Below are 17,406 nucleotides of genomic sequence, written 5' to 3'. Positions count from 1 at the left end.
CGAGATACCCGAAATCGCCCCTCTTCATACTTGGCGACTTTAATTTTCCTGACATCATGTGGGAAAGGGACTCGGTTTCCTGAAACCAGAAGTCAGCTGAAAGCATACAATTTTTAACTTTTTGTCAGGAGTTCAACTTAACTCAGCTCGTTCACCTTCCCATTCGCATAACTCCACTTCTGTTAATATTGTCGGCTTAACACTTACTACTACACCAGACCGAGCTTCCACCTTAACTTATTCACCGGGAATTAGTGACCACTCTATAATTCACTTCACTCTGCGGGCAGAGGTTTCCAACAAGAAGAAAAAAACTAAGGTCATCCAATACTATGGTAAAGCAGACGTTACTAGAATGAATAGGGGATTGCAGGTGTTATTTTATTGGTTGTTCGCCGGTTTTGAGCAGCGATTGGTTGATGACAGTTGGTTGCTTTATAAAAAGGAACTCTTCTCTTATTAATCGTTATGTACCTAAAAGTTTCATCATGTACTCGCTCTCCAGGTATTAATAACACGTTAAAGCGCATTCGCAACAAAACGAAGTAGATATTTGGACGCTCATAATTAACAGGCAGAGCAGACCGCTGGTCCTGCTACCAAAAAATTATCATAGAATTTTGTATTCTGCTTTTAAAATCCAAGAAGGAACATTTTGAAAGCACTCTTACTTTGCTACTGCGTTCTAACCGCAGTACATTTTGGAGCATTATTAACGGTACTAAAAGCACACTTTCAATTACTCCAATGTTCCAGTAGTTCAAAGCGAATTCTGCAATGTTCTGAACGATGTGTATGGTACTAATGTTCATAAGAGCACCCCAACAGTATTTCGACATATACCAAACCAACTTCATACCAATAGATTCCATCGCTATTGGTGCAGTTGGTGTCGAAAGGCTGATTGACAACTCAAAAGTCTCTTCATCGGCCATTGCGGATTCTATCTCATCAAAAATACTAAAGTGTACACAAGTTTATTCTCCATTGATGTTGTCAAAGCTTTTTGAACAGTCATTGCAGATGTCTACGCTGCCCTCTGATTAGAATATATGGAAGGTGCTCCCTGTGCATAAATCTGGTGATGTACATTCCCGCAGTACTTACCGTCCCATATTCATACCATCCATTCTAGTTAAAATCGTAGAATATAAAATATACTCGCACCTCATTCAATTCCTTGAGTCCCATTCCTTCTTCAGTACTTATCAGCATGGATTCCGTAATAAGTTCCGTGCGAAGCGCAATTGCTATGTTTTACCAAAGACTTCTTTATTAACGCGGATCATGACTCTGATACTGATTGCATATATTTAGATTTTGCTGAGACATTTGACTCCGTCTCACACGATCTACTTATCTTCAAGCTTAATCAACTTGACATCCACCCCAATGTACTTGCATGGATTAAGGAATTTCTCTCTAACCGCACTCAGTATGTGACGACTAATAATTTTTCCTCACCTAATTCTGCCGTAAAATATGGTGTCCTGCAAGGGTCTGTTTTGTGCCCTCTGCTTTTGTTGATTTACATTATTGATCTTTCTACTTGCCTTTCTTCCTCAACTGTCCGACTGTTAGCGGATGGCTGTGTAGTTTACCAAAAAATTACTTACCATGCCGATTACCTCAACCTTGCCTCAACCTGCAAGGTTATCTAGATAGGGTACTTGAATCGTGCAGTAAGTGACTCATGACAGCTAATAAAACTAAATGTAAAGGTATGGAAGTTTCTCGCCACAGCACTAATCATTGTCCGCGTACTTACTTCCTCAATAATATTCCATTACCATCTGTTGCCAGTTATACCTTAGTGTTCACATTTCTTGTAATTTTTCGTGGAATACGCATGTAGAATATATTACCAACAATGCCAATCGTATGCTTGGTTATCGGCGTGAAAACAGAGCATTGGGGCGTTCTAAGTTAGAGTACGCATGCGCCATATGGGATCCTACTCTAACTACACCCACTTAAACCCTCGAATCGAATTATTCATGTCATTCAAGTGTCACGTCTATGAAGAAAACTCTAAACTTGCCTGACCTTTCGTTGCGTCGAAAGCAATTTCCCTTAACCTTTTTCATCAAATAATATTATAACAACGATTTGAAGCACGTTCTGTTTCATCAGCCTCATTATATATCTTCAAGGGCCGATCACCGCTTCAAGGTGGGGCTACCGTCCTGCCGCACAAACTTGTGTAATCACTCTTTTGTTCCTAGAACAAGTGTCGCATGGAACCACCTTCCCTCCACAATCGCCAGCGTAACTGATCACCACGAATTCAAGATCGCTTTAGAAGATGCCTTGTAATATTTTTTTTTTTTTTGTTAGCTGCGTGTCTTGCCATTTTCGCCCCACTCCTTTCTGCAGTGTTCTTCGGCCCTGTGAATATATATATATATATATATATATATATATATATATATATATATATATATATATATATATATATATATATATATATATATATATATATATATATATACATTCCAATACACTTTGGGGCGCTTGAAATTGGGAAACAGATTGGAAATGTGGCTTTTATGTTTTTGTTTACGAGTAGACATCCGACAGCTGCTCTTGGGCTAACATGAGGAAAGAATCGGTGTCCTTGCAACAGCGGCAGAAGTACATTTCACCATTAAGGGGCCCACATAGACAGCTTCGCTCGTTCCCAGAGGGGAAGGACACCGATTCTTTTCTCATGTTAGCCCAAGAACAGCCGTCGGATGTCTGCGCAGACATCCGACAGCTGCTCTTGGGCTACCATGAGAAAAGAATCGGTGTCCTTACCCTAAGGGAACGCGCGAAGCTCTGTATGTGGGCCCCTAAATGGCGAAATCTGCTTCCGCCGCTGTTGGGTCCAGCATTGCACACCTTCGGGATCGGCGCATGTATGGGGAGTGCTTAACGCCTAGTTCACCTCTGCCGTGGGCCGGGCCGGCATTGTAGCATCTTGTGGATCGGCCCACGCATAGTGCTTATCGCCTGCTTCACCTCCGCCACGGGTCGACCCGTGGCTTGTGGACTGCATGTTCTGCATGTGGACACGAATAGTTGAGAAAGTAGCCCTTAAAAGCGTCACTGTAATAACATCAGAGGATCCCATGCATCCGTAGGAATCGTTGATATGTGCAACTTTCCTAGATGTATAGTAAAATACCTGCCCTTCTCGTTGTCTTCTATGTATGCAGATATTCTAACTTAATGCACGCTCTGGTCCCATTTTGTTCACTCATTTCTGCGCACTAGATTGCTTCTACAGCTGACGTCTTCGGTTCCTGCCGGTCGTTCGGCTGGTGCAATCGGGCAGCTAACCAGTTGCATATATCTATTCCGGGACGTCAACCAAGCCATATGTGCAGTGTCATATGCATACTTACATATGCCCAGTACCCTGAAGTACTCCGTTCCGCCACATGCGTAAGGGCTTATATCCAGTGAACTAGGTAGTTGTATGCTCAGTAAGACAAGCAGCAGCTAGCATGCACAGAGACAGCAGGGAAGAAAGTTTCGTCTTAAAAACGTGTTTACTCTGGGTGTTTACTTAGTAAATACAAAATGCCTTTGGTGTAGGGTGAGTGCATTTTAAGAACAACATAGATTTGTGATGAAGCCAAAACTGCTGGGTTCACTTCTCCTTTACATGAGCCATACTCACTTCACAGGGTATGAAATTGCCCATTACATAACATAACATAACGCGGGTAGTCATTGTTCGATCCGAAGTCGCACCCGTGGGGCAGCCTTCGTGGTCTGTGTGCAGAATGCTTTACACTGGGCATAATTTACCTGCTGTTCATAGTGTCAGTGATATTTGAACGAAATCTAAATAGATTCTTAGATCGGCGATACTTCTACTGATGTCAATGGACTTCTCTATGCAAGTAATATATTAGCTGAGCTGGACCCGCAACAGTGACTGAGTACCTACGGGTTGGCGCCGCTGAGCACGAGATCGCAAGTTCGATTCCCCGTCGCCGCAGTCACATTCTGATGGCGGTGTAACGGAAAGGCTCCAGTGTGCAGCGTGAGTTTGGTGCCCGTTAAACAGCATCAGCTTGGTGAAAAATTATCCGGCAGTCCTCCAGTATGGAGATCCTCATTACGCCCTGTTCAGTTTTATTCCAATTTTCGGTAGAAAATACTTCCTTCGATTACTTGAGAGCGCCACATAAACGAAACCTTGAGATGCATTGGTATTAAACTATCTGTATTGATATTCACACTCGTCTGCCACAGCACTGAATGTGTAATGCGGGCCGGTGCGAATACCGCCAAAGCGTACAGCTTCCAATGAGGTGATGCAACTTAGCCCATGCAGTCAAATTGTTGTTGCGGAAAAAATATATGTTGCGTGATTAGGCCACGCTTTGTTGGCAACGCCTCCAGATTGTGCCAAACATTTATCGTTCTTGGAAGCGGATGTTCGCGTTCAGTGAACAGCGGATGTAGTACGCCATTTATCTTTAATGGCGACCGACTTTCCAAATGGGCGAGTCATCCCAGATGCGCGAAGCTCATCTGAGATGAGTGCCGCACAAGCTGGCTGACGCAGAACCTATAGTTCCGTGCACCATCGCGTTTTGAATCGTGTTCATTCGTGTCCACTGTATACACTACATGAAATACTACAGCACGTGTATTGAACGTATCGTAAATAATGAGCTAAATAAGACGAGTGGGTTTCCTGCAAAAAATACGTTCACGCTAATGATGCCGGTGCGTTTCACAATTCCAGTGGTTTTATTAAGAAACAGACAAATAAAGCAGATGTCGCAGGACCAGTTGGCCTAATATCTTAAATACCAGCCTGTGAAAAATTTGCCCCATGTTTACACCCACAAATTCATGTCTGACTAGAAGTTCGCACATAGTTCTTGTTCACAAATTGGGACTAAACTTTTAGAAATTGGATGGATGTTTGCCCTTACCGCTTTCAAAATTGGTAACTCAATGAGCTCGTAGATAAACGCCGCATTTCTGACTGCCGCAAATGAAATTTAGATAATTTTGCAAGGCCTTGCTATTGTACACCGCTCAACTTCTAGTTATTTACTATCTTCATTTGGAGCAAACACGTTACGTCCTATCAACCGATAAGTGAATGCCATGTCAATTTCGAGTAAGTGCCGTGAATGTTGATTTAATGTTGTTATGTAATTCTTATTAAAGCATCCGTTTCAATGCCGCCGCTTATAGTACATGCCCCAGAAATGTTGCGCAATCTGAATCATCTTCTGAGGTTTTGCTTTTTGGTCTTCTTTCCTGCTAGTGTCCTTATGTTCGTTCATTAAGCATATCTCCCAGCAAGGTGTCTTTTTCTACTACAATATTATCAAAATGTTTTATGACAGCTCACCCTGTTCGAACAGTCGAAATTGACGCCATTGTCTTTCAAGAGCTTAAGAACAACGGGATCTGTGCAGGCCTTGATGGCTGAAATGAAGATGGACATATGCGTTATCCTATTCTAGCAAATAGTGGCCGAGATTTGTCAGTGAATTTTTTGTAAAGAATAAAGTCAACGCCAACCTCGACAAAGAAAATAGACAAAAACAGAATAGCCTTCCTATTTCTCCCACTTATGTTCACTTAGATCGGTTGGTCTGAAATTTCTCTATTGGGACTGCAGACAAGATATTTCAGTTGCAATGATATTTTGAGTAATGAAGTGGACGCATTCTAAGACGCCTGTCTCGCTGTCAAATGCCTTATCGTTCTCCACATCACTTTCACATTGTCATAGTCTAAGTTAGGCTCGCGGAAAGATACGTTTCTCGCGAAGCAATGTCCAATAACCTCTACAATGCGTCCCCTGACTACATACCCTGCCCGTACAAACTATTACATCCTACTGTGAAAGTCTTATCAATGCTGTGTTCTTCCCCAAAATAGGTACAACGTATTATGTGCCGCCTTAGCTTGACAATAGAATCATTAGGGAAATTCTGTAAATGCAGAGACAAAAACAATAATTGTTTCAACATACGTACGCATATATTCTCATCGCTATAATAATAATGGCAACCATGCTCAATACTCTGCACTGGGGGTGTAATTTCCATTATGCTGAGGCGGTGTTGGTATTAAAATGCATTTACTGCTGCAAAATATACTTTCAGTATCTGCTCTTCAACATGTCGGCACGTAAGAGTGCTGAAGGTGCGCCTGGAGTGTTCCTGTTGAGTTGGGCAAAAACTCCATAAATTTTGACGGCAAAAGTGAAAAACTGAATTTTTTTAGTAGAAAAGATAATTAATAAAGAACAGTTGCGAGTTCTGTCAGCTTTTTTTTATTATACAGCAGTGGTCGATCAACGATTTCTTAGGTTAGGGTCACTGATTCGGGAAGGGGGCTTGTCTACACCATGACGAGTTCCCGTGTCAAAACGTTCGCCCCTGCCTGAGTGGTCCATTGTTCGCCCACAGTTGAGCACTTATAGTCTCACGTTCCTCTGAACTTCGGTGCTATTTTGCGTAATCGCGAACATTCACATTTAGGACGCTCGTTGTTTGTACATTCGTAATAATTCTTCCTGTGTTTCAATAAGTACGCCTTTATTATTCAGCGTCCAGAAAAAAGAAATGTAAGCCACTCCGTTATAGCACGAAGCCACAAAAGGAAGCAAGTCGAACCGCAAAAGTATGGCTCTCCTTTACAGGTGAATGCTACAGTCACGATGATACTATTTTTCTTTCATTTCCATAAAGCTCTCTGCTGCTTGCAGGTCTGCGTAAGACTCCTTTGCTCTGTTGAGTCTCCAGATACTCTTTGTCTCACTTACCGTAGAAGGGGCTGACCCGTGGCAGCTCACGCTTCCATAGTTCCACCTTGCTGAGGAGATCACGGACGTCGCAAATGAAAAAGGCGTCATCGTATTCCTGCCAATGCGGTAAAATAACAGCAGGATATAGGTCCATAAATGCACAATACAAAGTCAAATCTGCTCCTAGCTGATTAAGAACACGCAATTCACAATTTTTTGGTGGTATAAGCTATTGGTCTTACCGAGAAATCCCATTTTCTTTATTCCTATATGTATACGTGCTAAGAAATTGTTATTCAATGTTTACAAAATTCATGTTATTTCTCTCAATGAAGTTTTGCTAAAGTGTAGCTGCAAGAAAGTAAGCTTGTTGTATTAAACTTGATTTATACACGATGCTCGCGTAACTTCGTTTCTTTCACTGTTGATTAGTTCTTGGCGATTTAGTTCAAGATGTGGTTCTAGCTATCTGTGATCAGGGTAGCCAATTCAGCCGTACTGTTGACGTGCATTCTTTTCGTTACGCTACAGTGTCTGGCAAAGCTCTTTCTTTAGGTGAGATATCACGTTAGCGTGCTCTAAGCAGCTCTGGCCACAATGAGGCGATCATAAACATTTGCGTCTAATAATCCTTCATCTCCTCTAGACACTAATATAAACTGACATCCTGGATCTCACACCAACCTTGGAAAAATTTGAGCCGAACGTTTCCAGAAACACCAAATTGCGCAATCACCGACTAGATAAATACAACAGAACTACAGGACCCCGCAATGTTATGAAGGTTTAGTCTCGTACTTTAAACCTGTGCAAGTTGTGGATGCGGGCGCATTACTTGATTCTATGTGCGAAATTTTAGAAAGGAGACTAGTCTATCTTATTCCGCTTTAGAAATTGAGTTTTTGTATCATTCAGAAGAATTATAGTGATGATGTACCAACAGCTTTTAGTTAGGACACTCGAAAGCTTAAAACAAGAGAAAGAAATCTTTCTTTGTGTGTACCTTATAAACAAGCTTGTCTGAAGAGTGGGTTATTGCCGAGTACTCTACTTCATGTGTCAGGCTAGTCAATATTACGCAGTTCTTTACATTTAATTGAGACTGTAGCCTTAAGATATTACGATTGTTGAGTGGTAATCTGCGGTAAAGAGAATGGCTAATCTCTAAACTTAAGCTATAACACAATTTTAACTAAAATCATTGTGTTTTACGTGTTAACAGCGATATATGTTGAATTTTACGTTGGTGCTTTTCCGCCTTTTTATCATTCCTGTTATATAATCCAATCGCATGTAACTACATTAAAACGACAGTTCTACTCGTCAGAGTTTCCTAGGAAAGCGTACTGTATTTTTAAGCAATTTGTTTCTGGAAACATTATATATGCCAATCACCATTTGGATGAATGCAGATCATTCATTGAGGTACTCGAAAGTATGCGCGGGGATTCGAAAGTTCACAAAAAGTACAGCAATTCCTAGGGCAAATACCCAATGATATTGCATTGGTGAACCGTGTTTTTTTTTCTCTTCTACCTATAATCCAGTTTATTTTTGTGTGTGTATGTGCACGTGCCAAATTTGCGCTCATTTGTAATGCCTGTGGGTGACCTCATATGAAGGACACAGCAAATAAATGGCCCAGCAGCGATCCCTCATAATATAGGCATGCGTTTGTCTACAGAGTGTTTTTATGAGCATTTCACGATCCGCACCTGGCAGTTGATGACTTCCCGGGCTACGTCACTCACACTTCCGGCAGTGTGGATAGTCGAGGTGTTTCCGGTTGTCTTCGCCATCTGGTCAGCCCTGTCGGAAGAAAGGAACGTTTCAACCTCGTCTGCTCTCTGCGAATTACTGTCGCTAATGCCAGCAATTTATCTCAGCTGGCTTTCCATGTACTTGTCACGCAGGCGAGTCGTATGCCGTCAGCACTGACGACGATCACCATCGACACTGACAAGATACGGTTGGGACTGAGGGACGTTGAGACGAAAAAATGAAAGTTTCAGCCTGACTGCCTCAGTAATACCTTCTCAGCAACAAAACTCTGTCTTTTGTTGCAGGCGGAAGTTAAATCTGCAAATTTTGAAATGAAATTCTAAAACCACGACAAAAATTAGGTAATAAATATATATATATATATATATATATATATATATATATATATATATATATATATATATATATATATATATATATATATATATATATATACGCTCAATTTAGCTGCACCTTGCTGGCAAAATGGAATGCTCGGGCTCCTTATTCCGTTTTGACACTAGTGCAAATGAAGCTTGCTTTTAAAGAAAGTATGACTGACATGAGGTATCGCTCTTCTTTTTAATAGACAGTAATGTGTTCTTTGTTCCTGGCTGCAAGCGCTTTCTTGTTTTCAAGGAGCACCATGCTTTCATGCGTTATTGCGTATGGCGAATCTGGGCACAGACAGTCAACAGGAAGAACACAAAAGCAAAGTGGTGCACTTATTCATATATAGAATACTAGTGGCTATCAGAAAGTGAATCACCAAGGACAAGATCGCATTATTACAGTACTCTAGGATAGATACGGTTGAAGCGAACGATACTTTAGAATAGGCACGGTTTCAATAATAACATTCATTACAGCATGACTTGCTCTATTGCAATTATCGCAATCTGTGCCTGCTTTTCACTTTCATTTTCCGAAATTTCGATGTCCATCCTTTTTATTACAAGCTCGTTGCCATTTTAAAGGAGGTACTAATCATACGAAGACCTTAAATAAAATGGTGAGCACCGTGTCGCGACCATTCACAAATTGCACTCTCAAGGAGGTCGTACACCTTCTTCAAAAAGAGCAGCCTGCACCAACACACCCTGGTTCACAGGGCGTGTAATACTGTTGAACGAATCACATAGTGCCCACTGTTCTCAGTGACCACGTGTGGATCTAGCATACATTTATGAAACACAATCTTGCCATAAACATAATGCACAGTGAGGACGGTGGTTTGAAGTTTGATGTCAGCGGGGACAGACGTAGTCGTGACCACTGGATGAAATCCCTACAATTTTAAAGGATGGGAGCGACCGATTTATTGTGAAGCTACTATTATTTGTCTAAATCAGTGGTAATGCTTCAGCCCGCAATCAGAGAAAGAAGAACCACGTTTTTTTCTGAATTGGTTCAGGGAAAGAATGTCTAGTACTTTCTTGTTCCCTTCTCATAAAACGGCTGTGGGCCGTACGCTGAGCCCACACAAAACATTTTTTTGGACCATTGTGGTTGATAAGAGTACTTGCCAATCAGAGGCAAGGGGCAACTGGTAATCCTCCACGCCCCCCTCGCTGGCGGTCATCAACCGAAGCCCCAGCTACTTCCCATCCTTTAAGGTGGAAGTTCTTGACTCGTAGACCAACGGAAACAGCGAGATGCCCGCCCAAGTTGCTTAGTGGCTGTGGTGTTCGGCTGGTAAGCGAGAGTTCGCGGGATCGAATCTCGGCCACGGCGGCAGCATTTCAATGCGGGCAAAATGCGAGAAGGCCCGTGCACTTACACTTAGGTGCACGTTAAAGAACCCCAGGTGGTCCATATTTCCGCAGACCCCAACTACGGTGTGCCTCATAATCAGATCGTGATTTTGGCAAGTAAAACGCTATAGTTTCATTTTTTTGATGCCAAGATCTGCCAAAAATACTTGGCGAATAACGTTTCGCAATAAAATTGGTTTCGTAGAGTTAACAAAAGCAACTCCCCAGAAATAAAGCATCGTCAAACCCAAATCGAAAGCCCGCCCACAGAATATTCAACTTCATTAACGTACAAATTCAAGACCACTAGGATGCAAAAAAATGTAAAGAAAATTTTACATAACAAAGGCTAAGTTCTTGTTTCACGTTGACATTTCGGCACTATGTTATTATCTTTTATGGATGCTACAAAAGCCCACAGATCCATTTGTTAGGCTAATTACTAATGGCGTAGTCTAGATTCTTCAATGTTAAAGAACCAGCCATTATTTTTTTACAGCTGTTCTCAAAGGCTGTCGATGTGACTGTTATGAAAGACAAATTATTATCAGGTGTTTATATGAAAGGCAGTTCACAGACATTCCATAAAAACGCCACCAAATCTTGCAGGATTTTATTGCCCTCACATTTATAAATTGTGTGAAATCTATAGGAACAGGCTTACGTGCATCCGAAATAGGTTTCGTTACTAACATGCGCGCGCCCATGGTAATCATGTGACGAACCCTGAGAGCTCTGTTCTTGCTCTTCTCCACACGATCCTATTGTATAATATATTGATTAGCCGCAGCTACAGTGCAACGCACACACTTTGACGCAAACTACAGATGTCGAATCAAACCGTTGCAGTACGATCCGTGGACACGTCTAAGTCAACCCATAGCCACCTGAAGGTGCTACCTGCGATCCTCCTACGTTTCGCTTGCGTTCCCGGGGGCCATTTTGTTAAGCTACACACTTAGACAAGGCTGCACTAGCAACAGCGACAGCGTAACAGGCACATCCTGACGCAAATTCGTGTCCTGTGTGCTGGTTAGGGGTACCGTTTTCTAATTTACACCTACTCTACAGTGCGCTGTCTCTCGTGCTACCCCAGCACAATTTTATCGGTGTGCTTACATAAGTGTTTCAGAGTGACCTGCTAGGATATGCCTACGAATGCCGACGTCGCGAGAAAATTTTAGGAAATTGAAACGAAATTCAAAAAGGAGAGTGATCGCTTTACTCAGCATGTCTTCGGTAAGGTTTCGTTAAGCATGTCTTCAGAGAACTTTGCCAGCACAAACTCAGAACTGAGATTGAGTATCGAAAGTAGAATGTGAAATGTTGAATGGAATTACGTTCTGAAAAGGCTATGCTCGCCGCCGTCCACAAAAACAATTGAAGAGTGACAATTGTGCGCTCTTGAAGGAAGTCGAAGAACTTGAGCCGTACTCGAGAATTAATAAGGTGGCGATCAAGGGCATTCCTTCCGCGCAAGAGTGAAAAACTGTGGAGCAGTATTGCAGAAAGTTGGAGAAAATATTGGAAGCTCTTATGCCTGCCAAACTTAAAATTTATCACGCATTATCATGCAGTCACGCCCGAAGCAGGCATTATTACTAATGACATCACATACCAATGTCCCATATAACCCAATATCAATATTATTCCATTTTCCCACACGGTACTGTACTGGAAACTTGTTCTTCGTAAAGAAAAATTTTTCGAAGCCGTAACAAAGGCAGACTGGTTTATAGCAAAAGAAACTAACGAACTTCAACAAGCCTTCTCGCACCTTTTCTATTTACGTCCGAAACTGACCTTGCGACAAGGAAAACAATGGAAGAACCTACTAGGGTCGTCGCAAAATCCGTGACTTACTGATAAATTGCTAGAAGCGATATCAAGAAGCGAAAATCAATTAAAAAACGCCTTGTGACGTTCCACTGATAGGCCGGTACAAAAAACACTGCAACTATCTTTGCGCGAACCTGAAAAGAGCAAAAAAGAAGCTGGTTTGGAAAGAAAGGATTGGAGTGTGGGAACAAGCCCAATAAAAAATAGAAAATAGTAAATTCTTTCCTAAATAGAAACAGCAACCATGAAAGCGTTACGAGAATAAACCACAGTGGTAATCAATAATGAAATCCAGGTGATACGGGAGACATGTTCGCAGACTTCGCTTTCTCGCACATGGCTTCGAAGATGCTTTTCCATTACCAATTGACACGCCTCCCGCATTACCGTTACAGGTTGGCTACTACTCCCGCCGAAGTGACTCCTGTAATTAATAATTGAAAATCACTGATGACGCTCTCCACTATATCAGCCCATGCCATGTAAAATTGCTGGTCCGATATCTTATATTCTTTAGGGCAGTAATTATTTATTTAAAACGGGGCATGCTACCTCGAGTGCGCAAACATGCCTAAGTTACCGCAGTTAAAAAGGAAGAGCGTTCATCATTAAGGAACTACCAACGCCGACACTTCTGTGTGCAGTCATTTGTCAGTAAAGCCGTCGGTAAATTAACTACAATACATCTAACCAACTGCGGGAAGAACTTTAATGTCCTTACGCGTTATCCATTCGGTTCTTGATCAGAATATTTAACACATATCGATCTAATATTTATCCCAGATCAAATAAAGAAAGCTATTAATGAAGGCAGCTTCACCTGGTAAATTTTTTGGTTGCCTAACTAAAGCCTTTGACACTATTAATGACCTGATTTTCATTATAAAACTAAATGGAATGGACATATCTGATCCTGCGTTGCTACTAATCTGTACTTACCGCCATAATTGAAGCAGAGTGGTCAGCGTTTCTAGTGCTAGTCATAGCAAACAAGGACCAATCTGGGGTACTACAAAGGTTGAGCCCACTTTTCTTTTTATTTGCTATTAATCATTTACTTAATTTATTATCTACATGTACGTAAGCTAACAAATAAATCGTCCTGCAGCTTTATTGCGTGTTGGAATGAAATGTGCATCCCAGTAGCCTCACTATTCGTACGAGACAGAATATCCTTCATTATCCTTTCATTAAATTTTTATGATCTATTCCGCATCGCTCGGCTTTGCCGCTTGTAAACTTCTGTCATGTGATCAGTTCCGGTGCATATGCCGGGACCAGCGAACATGCTACGCAGGATGTTTCGAACCCACATTTTTATATGTGTGAACGCGTATTCACCTATGAGGTGTGATGGGATGAAACTAACCTACAGCCCTAATAAATCGGCTGCGCCTTCTTTTTTGTCTGTTTTATGAAAGGGCAATGACAGTATCCTTTTTCACGGGGCTTCTGACCTCTCTTTCACACCTGTGCGTGCTTGAAACGCTTTGTTTTTTTGGTGTGAGCGTCAAGTGGGACGGAATATGCAACAGGTTTGAATATCCCACGGGACCGAATATCACATTTTATACGTGAGAGGCTAGACTAACTATCCAACGAGCCTGAATCTCTTGTTGTCTTTATATGCAGTGCAGTGGAATGTCCAATGAGATTAAATACCCAACGGTGCCTCTGCATGGAACAGGAAAGAGTATGGAGCAGTAGACGTTCAAGGTCGTTGGATATACATACGTGGGATTGTTGTGTACAGCAGTAATAACATAGTAAAAAAATAACTTCATCATTGGCCCGTGGAGTTCACTATTCCATAAACAATGTGATGAATTCGCCGTTTTCCTCTGGTGTCTTTGGCTGGATAAAACTTCTGATTAGTCCTGTTTCTTTATAAATAGTTGCGTTGAAACGTTTTAGAGAGTTATTCACTCAGCGACCAAATACAATAGCCAAACAAAGCAATCAGAGTAATGACGGCGTTAGGGACAAGTATATAGCGACATGAAAAGCAGACACGACAACGAACAACAGTGTAATTACGTCAAGATTGTGTGCAGAAACTAATTGTAAACATAACATGATCTCATACCATTATATATATTATTATCATTATTACATATTATATCAAGATCCCATATCATTACAGTCACAGAATTGGTGCCAAGGGGAGGGACGCGTAGTCGCGGACTGCCGAGAACTAGGTGGGGTGACGAAATTAAGAAATTTGTAGGCACAAGTTGGAACTAGCGAGCGGCGCAGTGGAATGTCCAACGAGATTAAATACCCAACAGTGCCTCTGCATGGAGCAGGAAGGAGTATGGAGCAGTAGATGTTCAAGGTCGTTGGATATACATACGTGGGATTGTTGTGTACAGCAGTAATAACATAGTAAAAAAATAACTTCATCATTGGCCCGTGGAGTTCACTATTCCATAAACAATGTGATGAATTCGCCGTCTTCCTCTGGTGTCATTGGCTGGATAAAACTTCTGATTAGTCCTGTTTCATTATAAATAGTTGCGTTGGAAAGTTTGAGACAGTTATTCACTCAGCGATCAAATACAATAGCCAAACAAAGCAATCAGAGTAATGACGGTGTTAGGGACAAGTATATAGTGACATGAAAAGTAGAGACGACAACGAACAACAGTGTAATTACGTCAAGATTGTGTGCAGGAACTTATTGTAAAGATAACAGGATCACATATCATTATATATATTATTGTCATTATTACATATTATATCAAGATCCCATATCATTAGAGTCACAGAATTGGTGCCAAGGGGAGGGAAGCGCAGTCGCCGACTGCCGAAAACTAGGTGGGGTGAAATAATTAAGAAATTTGTAGGCACAAGTTGGAGCCAGCGGGCGCAGGGCATTGGTTATTGGATGGCAACAACGCCTTCGTTTCGCAGAGGACCTAAACAGATGATCATGGTGATGATTACGATAGCTGATGACAGGCACATCGCGATGACGCCAACAAGACCGCCACGGTATAATGAGAGCGGCATGATGATGGTCGATGCCGAAGATGCTACACCGGGAATTGATGTGCGACAGATAACCAACGACCGGAAACTGGCTGAAGGAGCCAAAGAATACACAGATATCAAAATTTCACATTAGATGGCACGCAACTTAGGTCGCCTCCAACAGTAAAAGATTGCATCACGCAACAAGGTAACGAACACGTTGACTGGAGATTAGAAGGAATGACACAAGTAATGAAATAGCTTGGAAGAACCAGAACAAATGCGACGAGGAATCTCTTAGGCTTTCGCCCCGCATTGAACACTATTATGGTATGATGATCACGAAGCCGTATCTTTTTGTGAACACCTTTGAAAGTATATCATTTGCACTTAGCATCCCGGAGAGGTCACTCGTCCACAGAAAATTCCTCATTATCCTCAATAAATATGCAGTTTGCACATTCATAATAGGCACTGTCTGAACTTATGATGAAAGCTTGCATGGGCCTCTAAACAATAAACTCTCATGTGACTTCTGCGTGCATTACAGAATGCATTATTAGCAAGTGTTTAAAGTTTGAAAAGTCGGCATTCTAGGAGTGTGGATAAATACTTTATCTTCAAAATAACTCACAGTGCTTTCTGCGATAAATAGAGAGCTATATTCTACCCACTATTGATCCTCTGAGGGGCTGGCGTACGGACCATCGGATCTGCAGCTCCAAAGTTGTGTAAGGGTACCATTTTAGACGTAGTGTTTCGAAAACTCCCACTCTAAAGCGAAAAAAAGAAGCGAATGCCCTAAATATTATGCTCGCATTTGTTGCACCTCGTTACAAAACTATTCCTTGTATAAACGACATCTTCATTGTAGGCGCATGGTTCCGACATGTTACCCTAATAATTTCTGTGAAACTTCCACTAAACGTACGTTTATGAAGGAGAAATGTTTGTGTTACGCCTCAGTTTGGCTTATCACACGTATGGTGATTGTACTAAGCCTTTCTTGGAGCCCTTGAACATGGTTCGATAATTTCATTTTTTTGTCCGGGTCGTTTTTACAAGAAAAACACTATAGTTCGCGCTTCAGAGTGCAAATCATTTGCGGAGATGAAACTTGCCTGGTAGGTCACGCTATCTGCTGTACCATCAAATTCAAAGTACTTTCTTTACGAAACTGTCGAAACAAAAGTGCCCCTTGCGCGGAAAACTTGCAATATACCAACCTCTGTAGTCCATCACAGCAAAAAACCACAATTGGCCAAATCGCATTCCTTTGAAATAAATAATAACTTCAGTCTGTCAAATTCTCCCTGCAAAGGCTAAAAGGTTTCATTCACCGTATTTCAGTCATTGGTGATAGCACTCACAGTAAGCCAGCTTTCTGTAGGAAATATCCGATACCCTAAATGTATATACATACATACAATCTTAGTGGAAGCACCATGCGCACTCAACCGCTAAAGCTCCTATGTTATAACCTGTGTTGCTCCGTATTTACTGAGGACCACATCTAGTGATAGTTAGCTTTTTAGTCCATTATTTATTTCAACTTCCCGCACAAAGAATGTGGGACTGTTTGAGTAAACCACTTGAGGATCATTATTGCGTTATCAGCAACCCGCGATTTTTTTCTTTGCTTTCTTTAACTGCAAAAAGAAAATAAAAAAAAACATCGCATATACAATACCACCACAAACACACGATCACTTCTGCTCAGTGCCAATTTGTATAATAAGCGTAATTTTACGAACCAGTTCGAAATTGCTGGTGACGCTTGGCCCAGGGAAAGCCGCAAAAGCAGGATAGGCTCGAGCACCGTTGCAGCTTATGTGTCCACCGCGCACGTGGGCCCCTTTTACATGAGTTCAGCGGCCCCCTGCTGACACGATGAGGAGGATGTGGACGCGAAATTTTGTACCGCGGCGCTGCTAATGTTTTTGTACTTTATTTATTGATACCTGATTTCAGCTCTCAGCAAAATGACGTGTTCACTTATGAGCAGCTGCCTTGGTCGATGCAGTACATTTCTAACACGGCCAGCTTTTCTACACCCACCCCGGCACCGCACCCCCACGCGAACACCGGCATAACATTAAACCCTGGCACAACCGTCCGAACTTTAGAGCTATAATTGTTCTGCAGTGTCTAGACATGCTTGAAAATTTCATTTCGCTGACATAGTCTGGTTCCCAGCCTACATGGGACCAGACGTATTACCGTGTCACCTGAACCCCAATGAGATAGCCCACGACCGTGCGCGAGGTTTCGTATGCCGCGACCGGATGGCGTCTCGGGTGAGTT

The 17,406-nt window shown here is 41.8% G+C and overlaps 1 protein-coding gene and 1 long non-coding RNA gene across 3 annotated transcripts in view; one reads left to right on the top strand and one right to left on the bottom strand.

Annotated features, from left to right (window-relative positions):
• LOC135907623 (uncharacterized) overlaps positions 1–17,406 on the top strand; it is a 290,002-nt gene that overhangs the window by 247,117 nt on the left and 25,479 nt on the right. The window lies entirely within an intron of this gene.
• The window catches only part of LOC135907619 (ornithine decarboxylase-like), a 55,808-nt gene that overhangs the window by 24,286 nt on the left and 14,116 nt on the right, over positions 1–17,406 (bottom strand). The window contains exons 2-4 of one of the 2 annotated variants that reach the window (XM_065439299.2): positions 8,491–8,584; positions 6,794–6,890; positions 5,369–5,445 (exon numbers count right to left, since the gene is read on the bottom strand). In XM_065439299.2, coding sequence (XP_065295371.2) covers positions 5,369–5,445; positions 6,794–6,890; positions 8,491–8,574 — 258 coding nt within the window. In that variant the 5' untranslated portion in view covers positions 8,575–8,584. The remainder of the gene's footprint in view (positions 1–5,368; positions 5,446–6,793; positions 6,891–8,490; positions 8,585–17,406) is intronic. The other variant, XM_065439300.2, reaches the window with a different exon arrangement.

The sequence above is a fragment of the Dermacentor albipictus genome, chromosome 10 (assembly GCF_038994185.2).
Source record: "Dermacentor albipictus isolate Rhodes 1998 colony chromosome 10, USDA_Dalb.pri_finalv2, whole genome shotgun sequence".
NCBI lineage: Eukaryota > Metazoa > Arthropoda > Arachnida > Ixodida > Ixodidae > Dermacentor > Dermacentor albipictus.
This window is presented reverse-complemented; position numbering and strand designations above follow the sequence as displayed.